Source organism: Perca fluviatilis, chromosome 10 (assembly GCF_010015445.1).
Source record: "Perca fluviatilis chromosome 10, GENO_Pfluv_1.0, whole genome shotgun sequence".
Classification (NCBI taxonomy): Eukaryota; Metazoa; Chordata; class Actinopteri; order Perciformes; family Percidae; genus Perca; species Perca fluviatilis.
This window is the reverse complement of record NC_053121.1, coordinates 20,967,024-20,994,635: the sequence shown is the minus strand read 5'-3', so window position 1 is coordinate 20,994,635 and position 27,612 is coordinate 20,967,024. Positions and strand designations below refer to the sequence as shown.

The following is a 27,612-nucleotide window of genomic DNA, read 5'->3' as shown; positions in this document are numbered from 1 at the left end:
TTTAATTTCTCCAGGTATTGAGTGTCTCTGAGATTTCTGCCAGGGTGACAGCGAATGGTATTTTGTTTGTGGCCCTTGCTAACATCAGCATGCTAACATGCTCATGATAACAATGATAATATGTTTAGCAAGTATCATTTTTACCATCATCATCATCTTAATTTAGCATGTTAGCATGCTAATTTGCCAATTAGCACTAATTAATACAGAAACAATATTAGCAACAGACATATCTCCCCTTTACTCTGGATCATTTACATCATTTTATGCTACAAGCATAGAAATAAAATGGATGCAACTAACGATTATTTTCATTATTGATTAACCTGCCTGTTATTTTTTTTATTACAGTAACTGATTAACTATTTAGTCTGTGGGACAGCAGAGACAGCTGTAAACTCAACACTGTCATATTCTTACCTTTTAAGGTGTACAATGAAAATGCCACTTTAATCATTATTAAGTAGCCTATCCTTTTTTTTGGAAGAAGTTTGTTTGATTTGAATGGAAAACCAACAAAAAGATTTGACTGATCTACAAAAATATGTAAGCTATTGATCTGTATTACTTATCACTTTCCTTGAACATTTTTGTCCGTGTCTGGATCCTGTAGGAATGATCATAGATATGGGATTGAGGACGTCTTTTCCAGTGCTGTGATTGGTCAGCGGTCGGGTCTGACGTTACCCGGAGCCATGCAGCATAAATTATCATAGTGATCTACACTGGCTGAAAGTATGAAAGTGAGCCAGCTTCGTATTACTGGAGAACTTGAGTTAAGCTCAAAGATAAATGGATAATCTAGCTTCTTGGTACAGGCCCCTGGCGAATGTGAGTCCAATATTTAGATCTTTCTTGGTCTCCACCAACTCCTGAGGGAAGTATCTGGCTTTGTAGCTGCTACATGCTCCACCATGTTCGCCAGCTGGTCTCTAAATTTGTTTGGCAGCCATTTGCTGCTGAGCCGGTAGTGTGCAGTGGGTGTTAAACCCCTCTCGCATACATGTGGTCATGTCATTCATTGTTAATATAAAAATGTAGATTAATTTTCAATGTTTTTTGCACCACAAGCAAATATACATTCATCTCCATTGTGCTGGTATAATAAACAAAACCAAGACTAGATGCATGGCTTGACACTTATAGATGTACATTCATTTTTTTGTAATTTGGGGGAAATGATCCTTCAAGTGATGATGATAAGCATTTGTAGCACAGTGGCATTCTATAGGCAAAATGGCTTTGCAAATTGGCATTACACCTCATTCCCATGTCTGTCAGCGTCTCCTCCACTCCTCACTCCATTAAATCAATCCGTTTGTTTTGATGACTCAGACGACACTGAGCCCCTTTGAACCAGTTAGTGGCCAGGTGCAGCTTTCCCTCCTTGTACAGCACTCAATCTCTGTGTTCTGCCTTTCCTACCTCCCTCTGTTCTGTCCTGCCATCTTGTTTCTATCATTTTCTACTCTCCCTCATTCCATCGACCCCACCCCTACTCACTTATCTACATCAACTTTGTCCTTCTAATTCTCTGCTCTAATTCGCTTCTCCCCACCTTCCCTCCCTACCCTCCTCCCATCTATCCTACATTCCAATTTCTCATCTCACTCTCTTATTCTTCCTTCTTACAGTTATTGCCCCCCTGTCTCATTTTCTTCACTCGCTCCCTCTTTCCTTCCCTCCATGCTGCCCTCCCAATCCGCTGCTCTCATTGCTTTAATCTCCTCTCCTCTGTGTGGTCATCACTATGACAGTTTCCATCTTTCCTTCATCTGATAAGACCGGGCAGCAGCTAACCAGCCAATTTATTATTCACTGCCTGCCTGCCTGCCTGCCTGCCTGCCACATTTCCTCTGCTTGTCAACACCTACTTTCTCTGCTGTCAAATGCTTTCTACCTTTCCCCCTTCTTACTACTCCACTGTCTAACCCCATCCTTTTCTTCCCTTACCCTCCATCCATTCATCCAGGCAGCCATCTCAGTCTAGTAAAAGGTCCATTGTGTAATGGTTAATAAATGATGAAAGAGAGGTAGGCTTGCACTGAGAATGATCCACAGCACCCTGGACAGGACTGTGTAGCCGCACAGACGATGTCAGGCTTAATGTCTTGGAAGAGTTTGGCGCTCGGCCTAATGTGATAAACCTGTTGCCGTTTAGTGTTATTGCACTACAAGTGCAGGTCTGCAAAGCTATTTTGGTTTTCTTGTTTAAACCACTACGTTAATGCCTTAATTATTTTGTCTGTTTGTTTTTCAGCAGGATACCTCAAAGATTTTATTCCTTTAAATTAAATTAAATTCCTCGGAAATGATTACAGTAGATATTGCTGAAGATCAACTCAAGGTTGACTTAATTTTACTGATCTGTAAATTCCTAATAATTTCCAAACAATAACATTTCTTAATACGTTCCCAGGAAAGAACCATGTAATTTGGTATTATTTCTATGTAAACTAGAGCGTCAGTTAGTACACTTCCAATTAAGTTCCAGTTGCTAAACATCTAATTCAGCATATATGAATACATGAGTACAATTTGCAATAATAAATTAACGATTTATAAATATTTATGTGGGATTAAACAAAATTCCTGTGGAAGTCAATAGGGGGCTCAGAGGTAGAGCGGGTTGTCCTTCAACCAAAAGACTGGCGGTTCGATCCCCACCTCCTCCTGTCCGCATGTCGAAGTGTCAGAACACGAGAACTTGCTCCCCGGCGCTATGCGGCACTTCTAAGGCTGGGTTAAACGCAGAGATTGAGTTTCACCACGTTGTGCTGTACCATTGTATGTGACGAAATGTCACGTCCAGTTCCACTCTTATTGTGTTTTCTGTTTGTTTCTTGGACTTTTATTTTGACATTTACTGTTTTGTCTTCATTCCCTTCACTTGTCTTCCTGCCTTTGTTTGTTTCCCGCCATTTGCGATTACCTGTCCCTGCCCTAATGTGATTCACCTGTGCGTAGTTGATTTCCAATCCCCCGTGTATATATACCCCCTTGTTTCACTTGTTCCCTGCCAGATTGTTGTTACTCCTCGTGTGTCTCACTCTCCAGCGTTTACTAGTGTTTGTTTCCTGATTTATTGCCTGCATTTTTGACCACATGCTGGATTGTTTATTCGTTAATAAACATACTCACCTTTTACTCCGTGTTGAGTCAAGCATTTGAGTACGACATTGTATCCGTGACACGAACAGGCTAAATAAATAAAGTCTCCATTTTCCCTGTAATTATAATAATCAAATTACAAAGTTTATTCCAGGAAACCTCCTGTCTAGGAAAAATCACCACATTATTTGTTTCAGAAAATGCCCCAAAATGACATTTGTTTAGAATTAAGGGAAAAAACCCTGTTGCGGCCACACTGTATATATTCCACCCATCCACTGACTACTGGTCGAAGACTTTGACCCCTTTCCAATTGATGCTGTGACCTCTTTTGGCCATTTTTTTTTTTTACGGACAGCTGATTGTTGCTCTTTCACTCCCAGGGTAACTCAGGGCCCTTGCCATTTCACCGATGTAGTGTCTACAACACTTAGTAGTAAAGCACCCAAGTCTTCTTCTCCTGGGTTTACTATCTTTAGGGTGTAAGCGGAAATCCCACTTATTACCACCGACCAAAGTTCTGTACTTTGGTCACCTCCATTTGCTGAAGAAGCTTGTGGGATATGGTTGGAGTTGCCAAGTTCAAGAATGAATCTCCTTGCTCAAACAGTATGTCTGAAATGTTAGTTTAAGACAATTCTAATCCATTTTTGCTACAGCTTAGAAACAAAAAAAAGAGATATATTTTAGTGTAACTCTGAGAACAATTCACCTTTGTACAAGGTTTGTTTTCTTTCAGTGCCTATGGGTTCTGGGATTCAGTGTTTAATATAGTTCTATTCTATTATATTTGACATACCAATCTCACCACAAAGTACATTTAGAAGCTGAGTTTTACAGTACGTTGTATTACACCATCTCATCTTCTTTAGGTTAGTTTGTGAACTACATTTACCAAGGTCAAACTCCCTGTTCTATTCTATCTCATTTACTCACTGATTGCATTTTTTCCTCTTCAAATGAGTTCATTTAGTGCTATTTGAAAACCAGAAAATGTCAACTTTGCAGAGCCTGATCAAAACGGCCTATTTTTCAGCTTTTCCACTGGTTTTTTGTTCAATGTGTTTGATCAACCAAATGCTTTCTCTCCTCTGATAGATGTGTATGTAACCCCTCCACCGAAGTTAAACATCAGCACTACAGCAAATCACGCTCCCTTATCTCGTCTGTTCAGCCGAGCTTTCAGAATTTAATCAGCGTGTCTGTGTGTCGCTGCTGTAGTGTGTATTTAAAAACCTATTTTCTACATTTATTTATTGCCAAGCTTACATGTGGGTGTTTGGATGTGTGCTTGTGTGTGAAATGTGTTGTTTGATTTTGAGAAAGAGGAGGGGTGTGTGTGTGTGTGTGTGTGTGTGTGTGTGTGTGTGTGTGTGTGTGTGATGAGGGTGAGCTCCTGCATACCCAAAAATGTCTCTCATTATTCGCCTTGCTCTCCTCCTCCTTTTTGTCACTTTCTTTGTCTATCTACTTCTCTCTGCCTCTCTTCTCTTCTTTATTTTCTTTCTCTCATCTACTCTACACCTCTTTCTTCCATCTCTCTTGTTTTTGCTCTGCATCGATCCTCAGCGTGCAGCGTGCAGTAGCTTTTAATGAATGCTATGGCCTAATGGCTTTATCATTGGCCTTGATGGCCTCAGCTCAGCCACAGCGATGGCTAGGCTGTAAATTGTTTTCTCAACTAAAGCCATGTGAGGAATTTCAATAGGGGCTGCAGTCGATGGCGTCGGTGCAGCACGCCAATCTTAACAGCAGGGTGTTACATCGAGGGCAGCAAGGGGTTAAGCGTGATTAATAGAGTAGTACATGTGTGTGGTGGACTGGCGTGATTCCCCTGGTTGTGTTGTCGTAGAGGGCGTGTGGCCTGGTTGTGTGATGGATTCATCAGCAGACTCCAGAGCAAAAACATGTCTGATGAAGCGCGTTGACACACACACACACACACACACACACACACACACACACACACACACACACACACACACACACACACACACACACACACACACACACACACACACACCAGACTCGTACATACATACATACATACAGAGATAAAGCAGCAAATAACCCTTTCCACAGTCAGACCGTTTGCCTGCTGTATAGAAAAGCGGAATGGATCAGTCTAGCCCTCCCTTATCTCCCCTCACCTCTGGCACTCTTCATCCCTCTCTATCTCTCCTTTTCACCCCCTTCACCCCCACCCTCACCACCTCACTTTGCCTCCCCCGCCGTTTGTGAATCCTACTAATTTGTCTCTGTCACTTCCTTCTTTTCTTCTCCTCCCTTTTTCTGCTCTTCCTCCTCATAATTTTCTCTTTTTTTTCCTTTTCTCTCACACTCTCTCACACAGAGTTTTGTCCTCCCCTCCTGTCACACACACCCTTCTCTCCCTCTACAGTACCTCTACCTCTCTCTGTCTCTGTCTTTTACCGTGCAACAGTGTGCAATCCCTCTTTCCCCACCAGACAGACAAAGAGAGTGACTGAGACGAATAGTAAGGGAAAAGGGAGCAGAGAGAAGCAGAGACAGAGGGAGGTAGATCCATAAAGAGGCACAGAGAAATTGATGGAATGACTGGTGGCGGGGGCACACACTGAAAGAGATAGAGAGAGAGGGATGATAGAGAGGAAGAGGAGGAAAGAGGGAGGGTCTGCACGGTAGAGAGAGAGAGAGAGAGAGAGAGAGAGAGAGAGAGAGATCGAGATCGAAAGAATGTAAAATAGGCAGCTTCAATGACGGCGTAGACAAAGGTAGCTTCAGAGTGCGTGTACGCCCTCTATTTCATTCGCGCTCCCTCTCTCTCACACATCCTCTCTCTCGCTCTCTCTTTTTCACTCACTCAGTCAGTTACACGGACACACGCACACACCCTCGAGCAGAAGCAGCAGAGCAGTGTGGTTGTGAGGCAGCATGAGAAGTGATATCTGTACTTCTACACATACAACAGCTGGCTGATGGACTAACTTAATTACAACACACACGCACACACACACACACACACACACACACACACACACAAACACACACACACTCACACTCACACACACACACACACACACACAGCTACTGTACGCACACTCACTAGCACACCTTGATTATAGGCGGGCAGACACACACAAGCTAGCACACACAACCTGTTTGCGACCAGAAGTCAACATGGGTGTCGTGATGGGAACATTTACCATGCAATCCAAGCAGGTGAACTACCTCAAAGGTAAGAATTTCTTTTTTCAAATGATGAAATTTATCTCGCAAACACACATTTAGGATGTTTGTGTGTGTGTGTGTGTGTTCACATGCATACGGCTGTCATATGAGAGGAGCACCTGTCATGTTGCGTGTTTGTGCCTTATGACGGAGTTGTGTATATTTGCTCTGAATCATTAATATTGCACAAAAAGTGCATTATGGGAATGAGCTGAACATACAGCAATGTAAAGTCGGCAAACAAGTTTTATTCATTATTGGTTTATGATGCAATCTCCAGGCCATCTGCCTTGTGGATTTAGGAATATATACAATGTATGTGTGTGTGTGTGTGTGTGTGTGTGTGTGTGTGTGTGTGTGTGTGTGTGTGTGTGTGTGTGTGTGTGCAGCTGTGCCATTGGGCATGTCTATAAAAGGTGATGGTATTTACCCCTGTCTGCTCTCCAAACCAACCTGCTTCCTGTCTGCCCTACTACTGTTTGACAGGAGGAAACTGGCACTGACACTTGGCACATGCATTCTAATGTGTGTGTTCATAGACATAAATAAGTGTGTGCAGCTTTGTCCATCAAAATATTTATGTCATACTTCACTCGTGAAATGTAGGAGTGTGTAAGTGGGGCATGGATTTTGTGTATATTGTGTGCCGGCTGTGGCAGCTGTGTGTGTGTGTGTGTGTGTGTGTGTGTGTGCAGTAAACCAGTGTGGTGTAATCCGTCAGCCTTTGGCCATGGTCTGTCCTGCGTCTGTTGACCTTAAACCTGATGGTTATCTCCAGCAGACACAGAGCTGCATCCCACAGACTGAAGAGACAGAAAACAGGAGTCAGATCATTTATCACCACACTGTCACATGTAGGAAAAGAGGAGGGAGAAAAATGCAGAAATTCCTTATTGGACCATTCACCCACAGTGAGATCTATTCAAAACAGGCTGTGAGTTACATATGCTGTGACAAAAACTGTGGAGGCGATGCAAGTGATGTAAATTATGGTCTGTGAATGTTGTGTAAGGAAAATACTTCTCAGCTGTCTGTATTTTCTGGGGTATACCTGTCAAACACTGCAGTCAGACAACACTGAGTATTCGAAATAGCTGCAAAATCACTTTAGAGAGCCAATAAATGGTTTGATGAAATACAGGCATTTATAGCATCCTGCGTGGGTTGTTTATTTTAATTCCCGACCTGTGTCTCTTTTCAGTGCATGGCAACAGGTCTCAGCAGATACTTTAGATTTGTGCCTACAGATACTTGAGACACATTTTCAAAGTGGAGCCTAAAATATGAAACCTATAGAAAGATTACTAAGACAACAGAGAAAGCCGTGTTGTCTTCCATCCCATTTACTAGTTAGGGAAGGCAACAATGCTTACAAATCAACTGAGATGTGTTTTTAGCATTTATACGGGGGGAAAGCTCTCCTCTAGTTCGGGTAACTTCTAAATAGCAGCCACCTTGAAGTTTGTACTGTAAGGGTGTAAGAAAGAGGGCGGTAGACGAGTAAAAGTGGGACTGAAAAATTGAGAAAAGTTAAGGAGAGGAGGAAAGGTTGCTCCTCATGGGGCTGCAGTGTGAGTGTCAAGTGAATGTGTGTGTGTTTCACCATCTGCTGCTGTTATAAAAAGTGTCCAAATGAAAGCAGGGCAGGATTAATTTTGCATGAAAAGATGTGATGAGACAAAATCAAAAAGACTGTGGATTGTGACATGACTTAACTTTACCCTAACCACTCCTGACCTGGACTGATTCGATTTCCTGCCATAGCACAAAGAATGAAAATTATACCAAAAAGTGTGCAGCCAATCATAAATGTAATATTTTCCTGACAAGAGATAATAGATATATTACAGATATATTCTTACTAAGGTGCGTTTGGCAGTTTCGACCAACAGACAGACATCAGATGATATCTGAGATTGTCACATTTAGATGTTGAGACTATGCTGTGGTCAACAAAAAACAGTATATTTACTAAGTGTTCATTATTTCTGTAAATTGTCTATACTAACTGTTGTTCTGTTAACAGATGTGGAATGGCAGTGGTGCATAACGACTTGTTTAGGACTCGATTTTGTATTTGAACCTGACTTAAGACCTGTTAGTTCAAGACTTGGGACTTGAGTCAAGAACAAAGAACAGGCCCCTCTGACAGCATATAATACAGTGTAGTTACGTAAGATGATTAAACAATAAATATGTAACTATTTATCAAACTGGTTTACAGAGCTGCTTAGTTATTTTAAGAAATGACTCCTATCTGAACTATTGTGGAGCTTACAGCATGCATTCAAACCTGTAGGAAGGTGCCTTCACCTTGTGTGTCCGTGTGTTGATTATCTATGAAGAGGGCAGTGGAGATCATCCGAAGAGAGGCCAGGGTTCAACCATGTCTATGTAGACTCACACCACTAACACCTCATGCTAGGTGTTTGCGTTGTTGTTAAATTAAGCCTATATGTGTGACTGTAATTACCAAAGAACATAATATCTCTGTAGTAATTACATTGTTTGAATTGAGTCAGGTCAGTTTGTGTTAAACAGCACAGGGACATAATGCTAATCCTATCCTGGGCACAGTGAGCAGTACTACGCAGTGAGCTCTTCCTCTCTCATCTCCATCACCTTCTCGCTTTCTTTTTCTCTCACTCTTGTCCCGTATGTTTTCCCTTATGAGCTGAGATGTGATTGACGTGGCCATTTCATTACACAAACTGAATTGAAAGAAGAAAATTTTAACTTTTGTTGACTGTTTATCAATTCACTATTGGATCAATGGACCGCAACAAGGTAAAGGTAGGTCTGGACCTCAGTGGCCTCATTGTGGGTACGGCCATGACTCTGAATGGCAGGGTTGGTGGTTTGATCCCTAGCGCTCTTGTCTACAGTTTAAAGTATCCTTGAGCAAGACACTAAACCCCAATTGCTCTCCATATCCAGGCCTGTGCCGTACATGGTGAATGAGAGGCACTCTGTACAGTGCTTTGGTGTAAAAGCTCTAAACAAATGTACTCCACTTACAGTCCTATTCAGAGCCGTTTATAGTGATGAATTGACTGAAATTAATTCCAGAGAATTTTTGTACAGACTGAAGCAGGTGTTTTTGTTTTTAGAATGGCGTACTAAAGGAAGCTGATGCTGTGGCCTGCATAAAGTCATAGCTTTATATACAGAGATATTAGCCAGAGTCCTGACCAGCTCATATGGCTATAGGTTAACATTAAAGAATGTATCTGTATGTGTTGTCACCTGGGACAAAAAAGAAATATATACACTGTCACTGTGCCCAAACTCTTTCCCAGCGGGTGTGTTATAAACTACAAAACCTGCAGCTTGCCGACACATTCATCTCCCTGCCGTTCGCTCCATTTGTTTTTGCCTCTATACTTTCATTTCTCTGTAGCTACTCTTTCACTCCTTCAAGTGAATTTTCCCAGTCTCTCTCTTTGTCTTGCTCGGTCTCACCTCATTTTACCTCATTTTGTCTTTTATGTTTTCCTCCCCTTCAAGTTTTTCTCTTCTATTCCCAGAGCCGCTCTATCTTCTTGATCTATGGCTATTCCTCTGCCTTTGCTGTTTATCTCAGGGTTTCTGTCTCTCTCCGTGTGTCTCTTTCACTCTCTAGAACCCTCACATCTCTTTGTGAGTTTTTGAACAGAAGATAGCCTTGCCCTACTCTAAGATCCTTCTAACTGCTTTCATGTAGAGTTGTAGTTTGGGGCCGACAGAATATAAGTAAATGTGTTTGTGAGTGTACGTGAGTGTGTATGTGGGTCTTCTGGAGAACAAGTATGTTTGGTTCAATTTTTCCATCTGCTGCAGGGCTAAATAGCTGAGAAGAGCCCTGTTTTTTTAAATATGCTTTACAGTTTCCACCCCTCTCTCTCATCCCTGCACATCAAAAGAAGTGCACCAAAAGGGCCAATTAGGACAGCAAAAGAGCTTTATTAGGCACATGGCAACATGAAAACGGGTTTCTGGTTAATCCCATGCCAGAAGCATGTTTGTGTAAGTGTGTAACTTAGTATGAGCGTGTGATGATGGAATTGTGATATTACAACCTCATATCTCATATTTCTTTACAATCTGGTCTAAACTAGATTTTTGCAGAAAGCATAATTTCCATTTAAAATAATCTGTCTGTCATTTAAGATCCTCTGTCAGCGTTTGATCTTTCACTGTTGCAAATTAAACCCACGTTGGAGCAGTTTATTAAATAAAGAAATCAATATAAATAAAGATAGGCATACTTTATTTGCATAATATTTGCATGCAAATGCTTTGTTCACTTCTTCAAAGATAAACAACATTTTCCATGCAATGGTATCTCCTTAGACAGCTCAGCCCTGTGCTTGCCTTCCGGCCTTTGTAAGACTGGAGCCAGTGAGAGAAATGCAGTTGATGAATATAGATAGCCACTCCGACTATATGGTCAGGCCTGTATGCACAGTTATGACAGCAGTGGCGCACATCACTTGCAGTCACTTGAACTAAATGAATGTGACAGCTGAAATGAGACTCAACTGTAGATGTTGCCAAAGTAACATTTTACACCACATACACTATGACAAACTGAAAGGTTGAATTAAAATCAAAATTGTTCTCTTTTTAACATTTACTGGACATTAATAGTAAGCAAGCTGTCCATTGAGCATGTAGTCAGTATAGCTCTTGGAATCCATTGAGTAAAACAAAAATAAAAACACTCCAAACACTTCCTCAGACTCACTTTTACTTCACATTGGAAAGACGTGTTATGTTGTTTTTAATTTTATTTAGCTTGCATTCCCATACCAACCTGTACAGTGTCTGTGTAATATAAAAATGAGGGGATAAAGGTTATGCAACACAACAAATGTAATTAAGCCCTATAGGAACTTTTTTTTAACTTTTTTTTTTTATGTGGCAGCAGAGAAACAAAAAACTAATTAAGTAATGTCACAGAGCTGTTATTTTTTTATTAATTTTTTTAAATTGTCACCAGAGAAGCTATTACTGAGGGGACCAAATGTCACCAAAAATCTATACTTCTGAGTTTGGTTTGTGACCGCTGAGAAATACAAATCTGTTGCCGTGTGAAGGAAGGACAGAGGAAAGATGAACAGCTTCAATTATCTGCTAGATACAAAAAAAATGTAGTGAATGTGTAAAAAGAAATAAGCAATAGGGGGCCATTTATCATCTCTGACATTCAAACTTTATGTAGTGTTTATTTCACTGCTCCGCTGAACAATTTACACTGGAAGTAACCCACTGACACGTCATCTCATCTGACTCTAATCATTTATGTAATAATAACGGTGTGTGTGTGTATGTATACATGTGTGTGTGTGTGTGTGTGTGTGTGTGTGTGTGTGTGGTTTTTGCTGTAAATAATGTTGATGCCCTTACAAGCATCAGGTCAGTGACTCATGGTTCACAGTTGTGTCATGCACTTGATATCATATTCATCTTTACATGTGTTAAAACAAAGCAACAAATAAATACAAAATTAGCAAGTTTACAATTTAACACTTTTTTTTCTTTCCAATTGTTGCACCGTAGGCCTGCAGCTAACTTATTATTTGGGCAATTATGTTTGTTTTGGCAATCATTTTCCCTAATATATGATGTCTGACAATTTAAGGGTCATGCCAAGGTGGCATATTTAAATTGGTTGTTTATCCGACCATCGGTCCAACAGAAATGTAGTTTACTATCAGATTTTGCAAAACATGTTCAACAAATCTTCTCATTTAAGGTGCAAGTCGATTGACTAATGGATTTATCAATTAATGTACTGTTTCAACCCTACCCAATATGTACTGTTGGAACTCAGCATCTTTAGTGACTTTAGTCACTTTGAGCTCTTTATGTTCCTCTTTCAATCCTGCAGGAAAGAAATCTCTTTTTTGTCCCATGTCAAACTAGTTATCTATTAGGATGTGTTCCAGTTGAACTGGGAAGTCGGATTTTCCTGAGTTCCCAGTCAAAAAACGTCAACTGGAATGCCCCCTGAAGTTGGATTTCCCACTCAGAAAGTCAGGAGAACCTCACTAACCCCGACATTACAATCCAATATGGCTGCTTGGCGCATCAACAGTAGTGATAGCTGTATGAATATACTGTTTCTAGCACTTCTGTCTTATTTGTGTCATGTTGCTACAGTGTTTGCATGTGCAAAATACCACTTAATGCATTGTTATCAACTGGTATTGCTTACAATGGCTAACCTGGCTACAGCCCCCCTACCCACATTTTTCCGACTTGTAACTGGAACGTGATCAACTCGGGTGTGACGTCATTCCCAGTCCCGATCTCGAGGTAAATGAAACGCAGCATAATGGCGGAGCAGAAACTGCGTTGAATGAGAAGATGACTCTGTTCCCTTTGCCCAGTCTTTCTCTCTCTGTGTCTCTTTAGTTTCTCTCATTGGTTCCCTTTTTAATCACTCTATAGCTCCTTTTCATACTTTATCTCCTGCTTTCTCTCACTCCACATTATTTCCCCTCTTCACACCCATCACCATTTCTTACATTTATCTATGCCTCTCCACCACTCTTTTTCTCTTTTCCCTCTCACCCGAGATATTGACAGATCAATATTGGAGGCTCTTTTAATTATTCCCTTTTTCATAATGTGATGGGAGCTGGCAAGTGTGAGAAGTCATTTGGACAACACTAGATATTAGTATTGATTTTCCCAATAGATATGTTCTTTCCTGTCCAAAGCCACGCTGTCCCTGATGAGTAATAGTGAAAGCCGGGTGTGCCAACAAGACAGTTTCATGATAGATTCATAATCCATAATTGTTGAGATGAGCCTTTTAGGAGGAAAAGGGGGAGTTTTTATGTTGCAGTCCTGCGGGTTAGCGCTGAGGTTGGTCTGAATGTGCTGCTTTGAAGACCTGAAGCTTCCATCCGGCGGTTTGATCTTAATAAAAGCTTGCAACCCATTATTTTTCCCTCATTCTCTTTGTTCTTCCATCCCCTTCTCTGGAAATGTAGTGTTTGCATGTCTCAATCGTTCTCTTCTCTGCCTTTTCTTTTCTGCGATGCCATTCGCCCACTCTCCTAGCTCTTGTTACCCACTTCTTTCTCTTTCTTTCGCTCTCTGCATTGCACTCTAATCTCCAGCTGGAAGCTTTTCTTGGTGTGTTTCCTCATTCTCCTTCTTCATCTTTCATTGCCAAATATGTTTCCATCTCTGCCTTCGCTGCTTTTTTCCTTCCTCCTGATGCGCTACTGTCCTACCTCTTCCTATTAATGCTGTTTGCTCTTCTCTTCTATCTCTTATCCTCCCTTTCCTCAAAAGTGTGACAGTGACGGTCTTGTAAAACAGTCTGCAGCCTGTCCCTCATGCCTGCAGGGAAACACCAACACAAAAACCAACACACCTGCACACACACCTGCACACACACACACTGACTCACTGACTCACTGACTCACTCACTCACTCACTCTCTCACCACTCACTCACTCACTCACTCACTCACTCACTCACTCACTCACTCACTCACTCACTCACTCACTCACTCACTCACTCACTCACTCACTCACTCACTCCAACCTCTGGATCTCTTTATCTGCTCTACATACATACTTTGAAGTGATTACTAGAAAGAGAAATATTTCTATCAGTGTGTTGAAACGGGCCTGTTAGAGACCGGAGAGAGATAGAGGGTGATGGAGATTTTGAGATTGGAACAAGCTGGGAGCTGTGTTTGAAACTACAAGAACACTAGGCTGATATATTCGCAGAGATTTATAGGGAGAGATGGGCAGATAAAGGTGTGTCGGTGTTGGCTGTATGCCTGGAGACAAATGTACAGATAAGAGAGGAGAGAGAGATGGATAGATATGGTTTAAGGCTAAAGATGAAATGGGGTTCAGTGAAGATAGGAAACATTTACTTTGATAGCCTGTAAATTCATATAGGCACAAAACATGCAGTGTCTCATATAGCAGAGAGGAAGAGATGTGTTTGTGTAGCAGGAAATGGTCATGCTCCATGGTTCTGCACGCTGATGCCACTACATTGCACCTCATCCTATAATCTGCTATTCTTTCTGTCCACGGCTGGTGAATGTGCAGTATATGTGCGTACATATGTGTCTTTCTCCATGTGTGTGTAAGCATGTGTGTGTGTAGGCAGGGTGAAAGTCTTACTCCCTGCTGCTGTCCATTCTGTCTCTCTCGCTGTTGTGCAAAAAAACCACACACATCCGAGCATTCATGAGCAGATTTTCATAGAAGCAGATTGCAGTTTTTTTTTACTCACCAAACTAAATCTTTCCAGCTAAATCTTCCCATATGGCTTCCAAACAATCACGCCTCGTTCATTATTCACCATCAGCAGACAAAAAGTGGCCCATATTCGGAGCAGTTGCCACATTTGCAGAAGCATTATTACGGATGACTAGCTTGATGGAAAAGCGTGTCTATTCTCTAAATCAAGTATGAAAAACTTGGCTGTAAAATGTGTTATGTTTTGCTCATGTGTTGGCAAAAATAAGATTTGAAATGTTTTCACCCTTGAAGCAAATTGTAACTTTGATCATAGTTGACAGTGACATTTTTACATGTCCTCAGGCTAGTGGCTTATATTGGAAAGCTTGTGTCATCAGCCAGTAATGAGTGGATGAGATCTGAGCATCCAGCACACACACACACACACACACACACACACACACACACACACACACACACACACACACACACACACACACACACACACACACACACACACGCAGTTTACAAAATATGACCAAACATTGTATAAGGAAGTTAAAAGTTGTTCTACCACAACTAGCAACTATGCGTCTCTCCCAGTACTGCATTGATAATTATGATAATATAATATAATTATCTCAGTTGCAACTTTATTAGGCATACCTGTACAATCTATTGCAAATCGATTCAGCAGCTCTGCCATTAATTTGACCTTAATAGTGTTCAGTTTATGTTGACATTGTTGTAAATGTGTAAATTAAAATATATTTTCATTTTTGAGGTCATAGTTAACGGCTAAGGTGTTGTACTGGACATCATTTTGAGAGGTGTTTCTAATTCCTTTGTCCTCCCTGTTTACATACATGAGGAGGGCAGAATATTAGAAACCTTATAATGCAGTCCAACACAACACACCACTAACTATGACCTTGATGCTAACACATGTAATTAAATTCACAAAAACTAGGATTTTATTCTTTTAGTCATCATAAATGTAGACTTTATGGCAGAGCAGTTGTATTGTATCGCATTAGATTATACTGGTTTACCTAATAAAGTGGCCATAGAGTGTAAATAGCAATAAAACATTTTGAAAGGGACCAGTCTGCATTCACGCTTATGCTTAAACCTACATTGTGTAATTTTTTGAGTTGATTCTTAACAAAAAAAACTTTGTTCTTTCACAAATATGTGCTCATTCATGTGTAATCCACCAGCTAATCAAAGTATTCTCTTAAGCGTAGAATCTGCCATTCAGAATCATTCAGAATATATACAGCGAGTCGCTCGAATGACGGCAGCCATGTAGCGCCTCCATCTTTAAAATACATTAGCCAAAGAGGGACATACCTCCGCCTTTCGCAATTTTAAACTCAGTGGCACGTGACGAATGCCAGAGAGAGATTACTTGCAAGGGAAGCGAAAAAGAGAATTAAAACAACAACGTGACAGGCAAAGCAACAAGACCAATTGGAGTGGCTAGAACAGCTGCGCGTAAACGATGGAGATACTAAGAGCTAATTTTGGGTTTGGCCACCAAAGGAGTTGAAACACGCTCGGAATGGGAAGGGCTAGAAAGTAATATTCAGTTGGTTGTCATATACAGTTTCACCACTAGATGGGAGAAATTCTTACACAATGTAGCTTTAAGATGATTTTGCTGTTACTACTTTGGTACATTTACTTACTTACCGTATTTTCTGGACTATAAGTCGCTCCGGAGTATAAGTCGCATCACTCAAAAAATGCGTCATGAAGAGGAAAAAACATATATAAGTCGCACCGGACTATAAGTTGCATTTATTTAGAATTTTTTTATTTATTTTTTTCCATCTGTCAACCACACAATAGCACACAGAACAACAGGCTGAATACGGTAGGTGTCCGGTATGTTAACGTAACACATTAACAGTTATTGAACTATACAATAGCACACAGAACAACTAGCTACCAGGGCGTGGAGCATGGATGTATTAAAAGGCGTGGAGACGTAACTGCACCGTTGACAAGCCCCTCCCGACTCGTTCCTCCAGCTCTGGCCATCTTGCTTTCAGCCCGCGGTTAGCCGATTAGCTTTCTTTGATTTCTTCATTGCAGTAAGAGTCACCTTTTCGCCAGTCCCTCACAAGTTTCTCCCTCATTTCAAACTTTCTTTCTGCTGCTCGATTACCGTTTGCGGTGGCATATTTTACTACCTTCAGTTTGTTATCTCTTTTCTTTCTCAGTTGTCTTTAGCAGCAGCATTCTAGTTGTTACAAGCCTAGAGCGCCCTCTCGCGGCTGTAGACGGTACTGTTTTCAGTATGAATTAACATTTAAAAACATGTTAAATTATATATATTTTGATATATAAGTCGCACCTGACTATAAGTCGCAGGACCAGCCAAAGTAGGAAAAAAAGTGCGACTTATAGTCCGGAAAATACGGTAGTACAAAATGCAGGACTTCTACTTGTAATAGTGTGGTATTGCTATCACACATGTTGTCATCTGTAACTGTCTTCGAATTAGTTTGTACTTTCATCAAGTACACCATGTTTGTTTCGATCAGGCTTAATTAAAATGTGATTTTATCTGGTGTGTGTGTGTGCAGTTCTCACAGGCAAGAGCACACTCCTGCAGTATAATCTGACACTTGTCATGATCCCTCTATTTCTACCCTATTAAATATCTCATTCTTCTCATGTCTTGCCTTTTCCTGCTTTTAATCTCTCTCTCTTCTTACATCCTTGACTTTAAGCCTTTTCCCTCCGTTCTGCTCTCCTGCTGCCTGCCTACCCGTCCCTTTTCCTTCCTTTCTTCCTGTCCTGGGAGCCAATCTGCCATCACTCACACACTCTCTGTCCCTTTATCCCTGTTAACGTGTGTGTGTGTGTGTGTGTGTGTGTGTGTGTGTGTGTGTGTGTGTGTGTGTGTATATATATAGGGGTATTATGGATGGATGAACAGGAATGATGGATTGAGTGAATGAAGGTGTTGATGGATTGAAGTGGCCTTTTCATGAACAAACCGTGAGGATGAGGGCCCTTCATAATTTTTGTCACATCCACATGTTTTCCCTTTACTCCATAATTCATATTTACCTCTCAAATCAATATTTCAGGCTGCATCTATTTGCATATTTGTCCTCCATCAGAGGGATACAGATGTATATAGGTGCGAAATGTAACAGGGCATGTTTGTTGTTGTTTTTCTCAGAGTGATTCCCGGAGTGTTTTCAAATCAGTGGGTAGCCTACACTCGTATTCATTTATAATTTAGTGAAACAAGATCCTGGCGATTTCATATGAATCACTGATGCTCTGCTTGGCTCTTGGCTTGCTTGTGTAGGTGGGAGGGAGCTAGAGAGAGGGAGAGAGGGAGGGAGGCTACAACCTCTAATGAAAAACAAGGAAATTGGAGGGAGGGATATAGAGAGTGGGAGAGTGTGGGAAGAAAAAGAGGAGAGAGAGAAAAAGAGAGGAGGAGCGCTGTGAGATGGAGTGAGAAAGCGTGAAAAGAGGGATGATAGAGGGGTTTCTGTCGAGAGCAGCCATTGAGAGAGGGAGGGAGGGAGGGAGGGAGGGAGAGGAGGATGATAAGAGGAAAGAGGGCGAGGGAGTATGTGTGCGTTCCTACCGTCCAAACACGTGTCAAAAGAGATACAGACTTCAGCATACAGACGCGCTTGTTTCCACGACGACGACAGCAAGCATGGGGGCTGTGATGGGTACGCTGACAATGCAAGCCAAGACGAGGAGGCTGTCCAGGGGTGAGGGACTACACACACACACAAACACACACACACTCACTCACTCCAGTACAAATATACTGCGCCGCGTGCAAGCAGCAGACCAAAGATTAATAACTGCTCGTATTTTAGGATGCAGTGAAAGAAAGAGGGCATATGGTTCGTAGTGTTTGTGTGTGTTTGTGTGTGTGTGTGTGTGTGTGTGTGTGTGTGTGTGAGAGAGAGAAAGAGAGACCAACAGGTGTTCCCAGAGGAAAAAGAGCATCCTTTTATTCCACAACAAAGTTTTAGTGCGACAGTGTGTGCGTGCAGCCACGTGAATGTTGTCGAGCTTATCTTTTTTTGACAGAGCAAACCAAGGGAGGAGAGTGAGGGAGAGACGGCTTCTTTTACTGTGTTTGAGTCTGCTTGCGTGCGTGTTTGCATGCATGCGTGTGTGGTTGAGTATGTGTGTGCTGCTCTCTGTCCAGCAGTGTGTGCAGATGTGGGCATCAACGCTGGTAAACACGCATGTTGAAGGTATTTGTCACTCTGCTCACACACTGCTGTTCCTTCTTGCTGTTACCTTGGAAGCACGGTAGCCATGGCAACAATAGATGTCAGTTTTTGGGTGGGAGGGGTAGGGAGGTTTGATGAGATTGGGGTATTCCAAAGTAAGTCAAGGCCATGTGAAAGAGATAGTGAGAGATGCAAATATGCAAACACAACAAAAGTGAAGACCTGTTGCCTCTGAGAAATGTTTTTAAGCCGGTAAACCTCATTTATATAAATAACAAATCTAAACTGCCTGCTCAAGTGAATGGGCACACTGAGCAGAAGACCACTGTCACAGTGAAAATATCACCTATTAATTGTGTGCAGTCATTTAAACGTACTTGTTAAGGCAGGCTATTATCAGTTTTTTAGTGCAAATTAGACCATACAGGACAATTTCCCAGTGAGTTCATATATATTCTCCTTTTTAATGAGCCTTTTTTTCTCACCTAACCCTGTGGGTGTTAAAAAGGCAAGGCATCAATGTGTTGCTATTTTGAATAATGAGGTGATTGTAGATGCATTGTGCAAACGGGTGAAATCTGACTCCCGCAAATGGAAAACAAGCTTATTTACCCCAACAAATGCCTGGCAAAAAAACACAAAAGAATGGGTTGTGTGGATGTGTAAAGCTGGGGCTATTTGGAGGTTATTTGTAATTCTGGTGTTGTGTTGTGGTGCTTGAGCGTCTCCCCCTCTCTCGCTCTAACATGTTGGATGTATGCAGGATTAGTGCAGCAGGGCTTGTTTGTGTGCAGCCCCCTATTCTGTGGTGTTGCAGATAACTTGTTATCTGGGATCATGATACTGACAGCGACACTGAAAGCGAGACGGTGCACGGCTGTAATATTGTGAGATTAGATTCCTACAATGATTGATCCTCTGAGCACGAGCTCATCACTGTGCTCTGAAGAAGAAAAAAGAATTGTCTCGCTGCGTCTGAGTCCTGCGTCTCCCTGAATATTTTCATGCCTGCTTGTCTATTCTGTCTGTTTTCATCAAGGCTGCTTGTTGTTCTTTATTTTCTGTCAAGTGTTCTTATTCTTCCTGACAGCCTCTCTTTGTCTGTTGTTTCCTCCCACCTGTTGTCTTGTCTGCCTGGTTTTTGTCTGGCAGGCTAGCTTCTGTGTTTTCCTTCACATCTGTTGTGATGGCCTCTGACCACTCATCTCTCCAGCAACATTCTCACCAGGCATTTTTCGCCCTTCCTTGGTGAATTTTTCATTTCTTTTTCAGTTCTTATATATCTGTCTCCCTCACTTACTCCCTGCAGCAATGTTGTCTCAATCATCTCCCTGTCTCCTGTACTTCTCTGTCACTCCTCTGGTTCCCCCTCTTATCTAGCTTTCTTTGTGTTTTCTGCTTCCTCGCTCCTCAGCCCTCAACCTTTTCTTGTTTTTTTCATCATTTCACATCTTTTTTCTTCAATTTACCCTGCTGCTGTCTCCTCTCACTGTTGTTTCCCCCCTTTTCTCCCTCCCACTCCTTCTCCACGCTTGTTTTTTTATCTTGACTTCAAATTCCCCCCCACTCACATGCCACCGCCACAATTTGCTCCTGGCTTACTCTCTTCCCTCTCCTCTCTCTCTTTTATGCCTCCATTCTTTCTCTCATGTGCATCCTTTCTCCATCACCCACGCTCCCATTAGCTGGTGCGAGTGCTTATTAAGTCATCTCGTCATTCTCCTCACTTGGCATCCAGCAGTGTGTGTGCACGTGTTTGTGTACTTCTGCAGAGTCTAGACGTGTATTTACTCAAAGATCAATATTGGCATACTGCTACATGTGTGTACATGAGCAGCATTTGACTAACTCTTCTCAAACATACTTAGTAGTGGCACACTAATATGTGAGGAAGTGACATAAGGTGTGTGTGTGTATGTATGTATGTATGTGTGTGTGTGTGTGTGTGTGTGTGTGTGTCAGTCACACAACACTGCAAACACCCTCCAGCACTTCAGTCCTCAATCACAGTGAGGGTTAGTAAGCAAACAGTGTTTGTGTGTATGTGTGTGTGGGGGGGGGGAGATGGGTGAGCATGCAAACTTGGGAGTGTATATTGTTTAATGCACACGGGTGCCTAATATTTTATCTATGACCCTAGAAATAATGTGCTCATGTTTGTCTTGTTCAAGGGTGTGCGACTGGATGCATGTGTTGGCCCGTGCGTGTGTGTGTGTGTGTGGGTATGTTTTTTTTTTTTTTTTTTTTTTTTTTTTTTGTGTGTGTGTGTGTGTGTGTGTGTGTGTGTGTGTGTGTGTGTTTTAAAGCAGAGTGAGTCATTGGACTTTCAGTGAACCACCCAAAGGCCACTCAGGGATTGGCCCCATGGCCACTGGGTTGGATGTTTACTGTGGAAAACAATGCCTCTCAAAATGAGAGCTTGAATTCATGCTGTGGAACATGATTATGTTGTGCAGCTTTTGCATGGCGTAAATAGAACAGTTGCAGACGGAATCTATTTTTAAGTCCTCCATATCACCAGGGAGCCCTTAGCCAGTAGAGCTGCTACTTTCTTGGAGAGCCCTCTCCGCCATTAAAGAGGTTGGTGAGAGCGAGCCCTCTCCATCGCCGCCAGGACAGCAGATTAGGCTAATTCAGATTATGCAAATGACACACTCTCTGGCAAGGATTACAGGACACTGTATGAGAAGGAAAGAGAGAGCATGGCAGAGATAGAGTGGCAGAGTGAGTCGAGAGAATTTGGCAGAGTGAGAGAGATCAGAAATGGAGGAGAAAGTAGGATTGGATGAGGAGAAGCTTCAGTTTCAGAGCCAGAGCCAGCAGAGGAAAACTATGAGTTAAATCCTGTTTCTGGGCTGGAGCAAGTGTGTGTGTGTGTGTGTGTGTGTGTGTGTGTGTGTGTGTGTGTGTGTGTGTGTGTGTGTGTGTGTGTGTGTGTGTGTGTGTGTTGATGTATGAGGTATTTTTTGTGACAGGATGCTGGCTGGAGACAGTGACAGGCAGTCTTTTCTTTGCTGACAGTTAAGGTCATGGTTTAATACTCAAAACAAGCTCTGAAAGAAATGGGTTCTGGGTTTTGGTTACTGTCAAACTCCATGCCTTATACTAGCTTGTTTAACAGATGGAAGTGAAGCTGTTGAGGTGGAGTTTTATGTAGATTTTTATCTTGGTTATCATAACCTCCTAAGTTTTTAGGTTTGGAACACGAATTGTGCAGGTTTCTAACAATTAAAAAAAATTGTAGTAGTAAGTATGCCCTATAACAACTCAGTTATACACTGCCATTTATTAATGGTAATCTTACACTTTTAAAAGAGGTTTCTTATATCAAAATCTTGCAATTAGACCTTGCCAATTATCTTCGTTGAGAACCAAATTATTCACATTTTCAACAATGAGAAAAACAGAATTGTTTCTGTGCACTTTGACTGGCAAAGGAAAGCAGGAGTGAATCATCCGCTCCCTAATATCTGTGAATGGATTACTGAACAGGCAAAGGCCCAGTGGGTCAGGGGGACACTAAGCAGGAGCCTTCCTTTGAAGTGACTGTTTTAACATTTTTGTTTGAAAGTAAAAGCGCTCGTTCAGGAACAACATTTATATTCAGCTAATCTCAGACCTGCAGCCTGCTGCAACCACTTTGTTAACAAAATAATCATGTTATCACATGGAAAAGGTCTAAAAATCACATATTTTTAAATTCATCACACCACATGTTATATTTGATGTGTGAAATGTCCGAAAACCACACACGCAGCCTACGTGTAAATTAATAATTACTTTTATGCTCTGCTCTGCTTTAGTTATAATTAGCATCTGTCTTTTATGTTTATATTTTATCACTGCACATTCTAGTGCATTTTTTTTATGAAATATGCTATATAGATGAAGTTGTAAGCACTCAGGCCACATTACACAAATTTAATCTGTTTTAAAGGTCTGCTTTGGGAAAATATAACATGCGTCACAAGTTTCCTTTAATATTCTGTGGTATAGTATCCAGCTATACCACAGTACTATCCATGGAAAGGAAAGGAGTGTCGGTGTGAAAAAAAAAAGATTTCTCCTTCACTATGTCTGTGTGTTATACCATGACAGAAATGTTGCTGATTGGTCACAGTGAGAGACAGCTGAAGGCTGATTACTTGAACGAACACAATATATCATCCTTAACAAGTGATGTGTACACTATGGAGCATTTTTTAAATGTCTGGCAAATTAAATTAAATGCTACTCTTGCCACTAAATTTAATTTTACCCAGCAGTTCTGCTTTAATCCCAGAACGGTAAATAAAGCAAACCTTCAATTGACAACTCTGTGGGAAACCTCTCGATACAGCAGAGCCCCCTGCAGCCTGCGAGTCAGTGACTACACACTTCAGCTCGTTGGGCAATCACAGCTCCTTTTTACATTCACATTTGGACAAGAATGACTGCCAGCTGGTCACAGTTCAAAGATACTACAGAAAATGTTTATTTAATGTTTATGCTAAGAACATGGTATGTTTTATTTTTGACATTTTGTTCAGATTTTCTGAGCTTTATCATGTTATGACTGAACATATCAGCTAAATTTGAGGTAACACATGTAATGAAATGTGCAACACATCTTTATTAGAAGCTTTGACGCACACTGGTGTCCTATGTGTAAGTTACTGCTTCCCCCTGCTGGTACTCGCAGGCTATAGCAGGTTATATCTATACTCTTCTCAGTCAGACGCATTACAATATTAAGACATTATAAGGGGGAAGGATCCTGTTGTCTCACTGGGTGTATTCATAATTACTGATTTAGATAAAAGTGTTGTTTACATTGTAGAGTAAGTCATTTTAAAAGGACTCAGTCATGTTTGGTTATAGAAAAGTCCCTTTGTAGTGAATTATTAAGCCTTCTGTTGTTCGGGGATGACTGTGTGTCTTAATGGGGCCAATTAATCAAGTGCTGATCTGCTCATGCACACGCACGCAAGCACACACACACACACACACATACACACACACGCACATGTGTGAACAGTTACAAGACAAACATACGGTCGTACAGTAGAAGGTGAGTTTATCATTGTTACAGTGTGCTCAGGTCGGACCCACAAGTTAGAGCTGCGTTCCCCAAAGAGATGAAGGAAAAAAGGGGGGGAAAAAAAAAAAGAGAAAAGGAAAGAAAAAAAAAAAAAAAAAAAAAAAAAAAAAAAAAAAAGAAAAAAAAAAAAAAAAAAAAAAAAAAAAAAAAAAAAAAAAAAAAAAAGGGAGGCTGTAGGAGAAGGCAGGATGGATAGAAAGTTTAAAGGCATGAGAGAGGTGAGGTGAGAGAAACAGCTTTCTGTAGCTAACTGTAGTCCGATTTGGGTGAAAAAGCTATAGCAAGTTAAAAAGTTTAGAATGTGTTTGTTCTTGCATATTTCTACAGAACATGGTAAAAGATAAAAAAAAAAACTGGGCCACGTAAAGGAATTGTTGGAGACAAAAAGCTTCTAGAGGCCAGTGGAAAGAAAGAAGTGAATCAGAAATGGAAAGAGAGGAGCAGAGTGAGAACAGCTTACATACTATAGCCATCATTCTGCTGTGCTGTGGGGCCGTCAAAATGCTGCACCTATTGGGAGTCATCACTGTAGAGGGTGAGTCAATACTACAACTACCATCACCCGAACAAGCACTATCAGCAAAGTTGGAAGGTTTTTACTACTGTCTGTCTGTGAGCAAGTTATTGATTTCTTTTTAAAGATCTGGATTAGTCATGATGTGATATGTGGAACTTAGATCACTTGTATTCAGCTGCTACTTTCTGAGAAAATCAATGGAATACAAATACATAAACAAACAGTGAATTAATGTAAATCTTAGAAGCTGCAGACTGACTGTTTGCACTCTCAACTGCATGTACTGTAATTAATTTTTAACTATTGCCTTCAATCACTCGTAGTATAGGCTTGCTGTAGAGGGCTTGTGTGTTTTTTTTTCTCTGCTGCTTTTGATATTTTAAATCTCTCATACTCGGTGAACATTTACTTCAATATCTAGTGTCATCCAGTTTACAGAAAACGGAGTCTAAAACAGCTACAATTAACTGAAAGTTAGCAGTGTTAATACATAAATACTAAAAGTCATAACAAATGAGATAACTCATGTTCATATCACAACTTTACCTTTGCTGGATGTGTTCCACAGCTTGTAATTGTACAAATCTCAAGTTGTATAGGTGTGTGTGTATTCATGTATGGATCCTTTCTAGCCAGTGTTTTTAATGTATTCTACATACCTATTTGTTTTCTTAATATAATCATAACTTTGCATTTATTGCATTATTTCACCTTCTGGGCTTTTTTTAACGACATGCACATATAACTTTGTACATGCTGAAAAGTGTTGCTCTGCTAACCAATGTGATCATAACGGATAATGGACTGAGTGAAGGTGAAAACCATTTTAAACCTGAATACTACTGTAACTGATCCTGATTCTCACGCAACTATACATTACACTTTGAGATGTGGTAGTTTTTTGTGTAAGCAGGAAGTGTGCCCTAATTGGGTGTAAAGGATCTCACCTTGAACCATGATTGTGAACCTCCACCCTAATGTGACACTGAAACGCTCAACTGCCTTAGTGATGAATTGAATGGCCTTCAGGGGTGTGTGTGTGTGTGTGTGTGTGTGTGTGTGTGTGTGTGTGTGTGTGTGTGTGTGTGTGTGTGTGTGTGTGCGATGTAAAGAGTGGCTGCTTAACAACTAAACAGAAGTTATTCAAAGTCATGATGTAATAATGCACCCACAATGTAGAAAACTAGTGGGCATAGTGTAATAAGCTTTTGCTGGAGAACATACTATATTATTGTATTTTATGTGAGCTGTAACAGTTCAAAATTAGTTGTATTTTGTTTTGCTAAATAATCGTATCAGCATGCACAGTGACACCAATCTCATCAGTACCTGGTGTACAGTGCAACATTAGATTAGAGGGATGTCATCATCATTTACATACCATCATAATTAACATTTAAATTCAAACCCACTTCAAAAGAACTTCTACGCAGACATGAAAAAGTCTGCTAATGTATTAAATGGGATCACTGGATTGTTGACTGAGGTTTAATTAAGCAGTGAGAGGAAGTTGTCTTTGCCTGGCACGGTAAAAATGCCGACCTGCTACCCATGATTCTCTGAGAGAATAGAGCTGAGGAAGTATTGGTGTAATAAAGCTTCACAAAGCGCTAATGGTCTTGGTACACATTCTATTTTAGGACTGTTGATGTTTCAGAATCTGGAGTGCCAAGGACAGTGTGAACACTGCACTCTGTGACACTTCATTAAAGCAGGACAGGAGCCTTTTTTTAAATGCTTTAGCTCGCTCACTGTACCTGCGCCACCAGCACCCATTCAAACCGCTGCCTGCTTAAATCCTCCGACGACAGTGCTTTAATCTGTTTACTGATGACTGTAATTTGTTAATGCTAAAAAGACAGAGGAAATTGTACCTGATCGCCATGCAGTCCTATGAATGGGAAGTCAGCTCTTATAAATAATTAGAGGTCTATGCCAGCAGCAATCTAAACTGACACACCAACTGTCTATCCTCCAAAACATTCATATCACTCTACGATTATATAACAAAATATAATGAAGCAGGAGAAGATGATAACTTCAGGTCTCTCTCAGATGCTCCACACTAAAGCAAACACAGCTGAGCAAGCTCAGGCAGGTCAGTGACGGACAATCAGACTGAACGAAGTGTATCGTGTTATTAACCACCTGTGTGTGTTTTTTAATGTCTTTCATTTTACTACTGCACATTATGACCACTTTATCATATTCTGAATTTGTATGACTATTATTATATTAAATTATGCATAGTTATAGTATTATGCATAATGATTACATTGTAGATTGCTTCAGGGAGTATGTGTTTAGACAAATGTGCTTTTATGTTAGTGTGTGTGTGTGTGTGTGTGTGCCCGTGCGTGCGCATGTGCACGCGCGGTTTAGAGTCAGTGGATTGTCCTCTCTCCCCTCCCCTGTGGCGGGGAGAGTAATGAGTTGTTAATGATCGGGCCGGTGAGAGGAGGAACATGGAGCTGTTAGACTGACCTCTACCTCTACCTCTCCCCTCGTCTCCTTCCCTTTTAAAACTAGAGTCTTATTATTTCTGCCTTATCCAGTAGAATAGGTATTTAAGATATTCAGAACACTGTGTCTTCCTTCTTTTTTAAATTTCTTTTTCTTTTAATCTACCCTTCCGTTCTTTTGCTCTCTCAATCTTTCGTTGTTTGTTGTGTATGAATTATGTTAAGGAATATTGCTTTATGTTTCTTCAGACAAAACTGATGATGACTTGGAGATAACCATGGTGTGCCATCGACCCGAGGGCCTCGACCAGCTAGAAGCTATAACCAACTTCAGCAAAAGAGAGCTCCAAGTGCTCTACCGGGGCTTTAAGAATGTAAGTGACTGCACTTTCTTTTATATATTTTACTATTTATATTTTGCTATTTTTTATTTTGTTACTTACAGTATATTGTAATTAAAAATTTTTAATTTTTTTTTTTTTTTTTAACAATGACAATAAAGATCTTTCTCTATTCTGTCTATTTAATTCATAAAAAAATTTTTAAAAACAACCAAAGGGGTAATTCCCTTTTGTTTGTGAAAATAAAAAAAAAAAAAAAAAAAAAAAAAAACACCCAAGAAATATTATGTTTGAAAATGATTTCATTCATGTGTGAACAAAAGATTTACTAAACATCTTCAGTCATTCAGTGTCGTCCTGGCTTGCGCAGTAACTGACCTTAGACCCATAGCTGCCCCGATATACTGTACAGGTTAAAGTCCAGACAGACATGGAGGGATCAAACATGGCCTTGTGCG

At 40.8% G+C, this 27,612-nt stretch overlaps 1 protein-coding gene across 3 annotated transcripts in view; it reads left to right on the top strand.

The window, feature by feature from the left end:
- LOC120567468 (Kv channel-interacting protein 1-like) overlaps positions 1-27,612 on the top strand; it is a 40,581-nt gene that overhangs the window by 9,334 nt on the left and 3,635 nt on the right. The window contains exons 1-2 of one of the 3 annotated variants that reach the window (XM_039814446.1): positions 5,803-6,328; positions 27,063-27,187. In XM_039814446.1, coding sequence (XP_039670380.1) covers positions 6,271-6,328; positions 27,063-27,187 — 183 coding nt within the window. In that variant the 5' untranslated portion in view covers positions 5,803-6,270. Of the gene's footprint in view, positions 1-5,802; positions 6,329-18,015; positions 18,278-27,062; positions 27,188-27,612 lie in introns of those variants that run through there. The other 2 variants (XM_039814444.1, XM_039814445.1) reach the window with 2 other exon arrangements.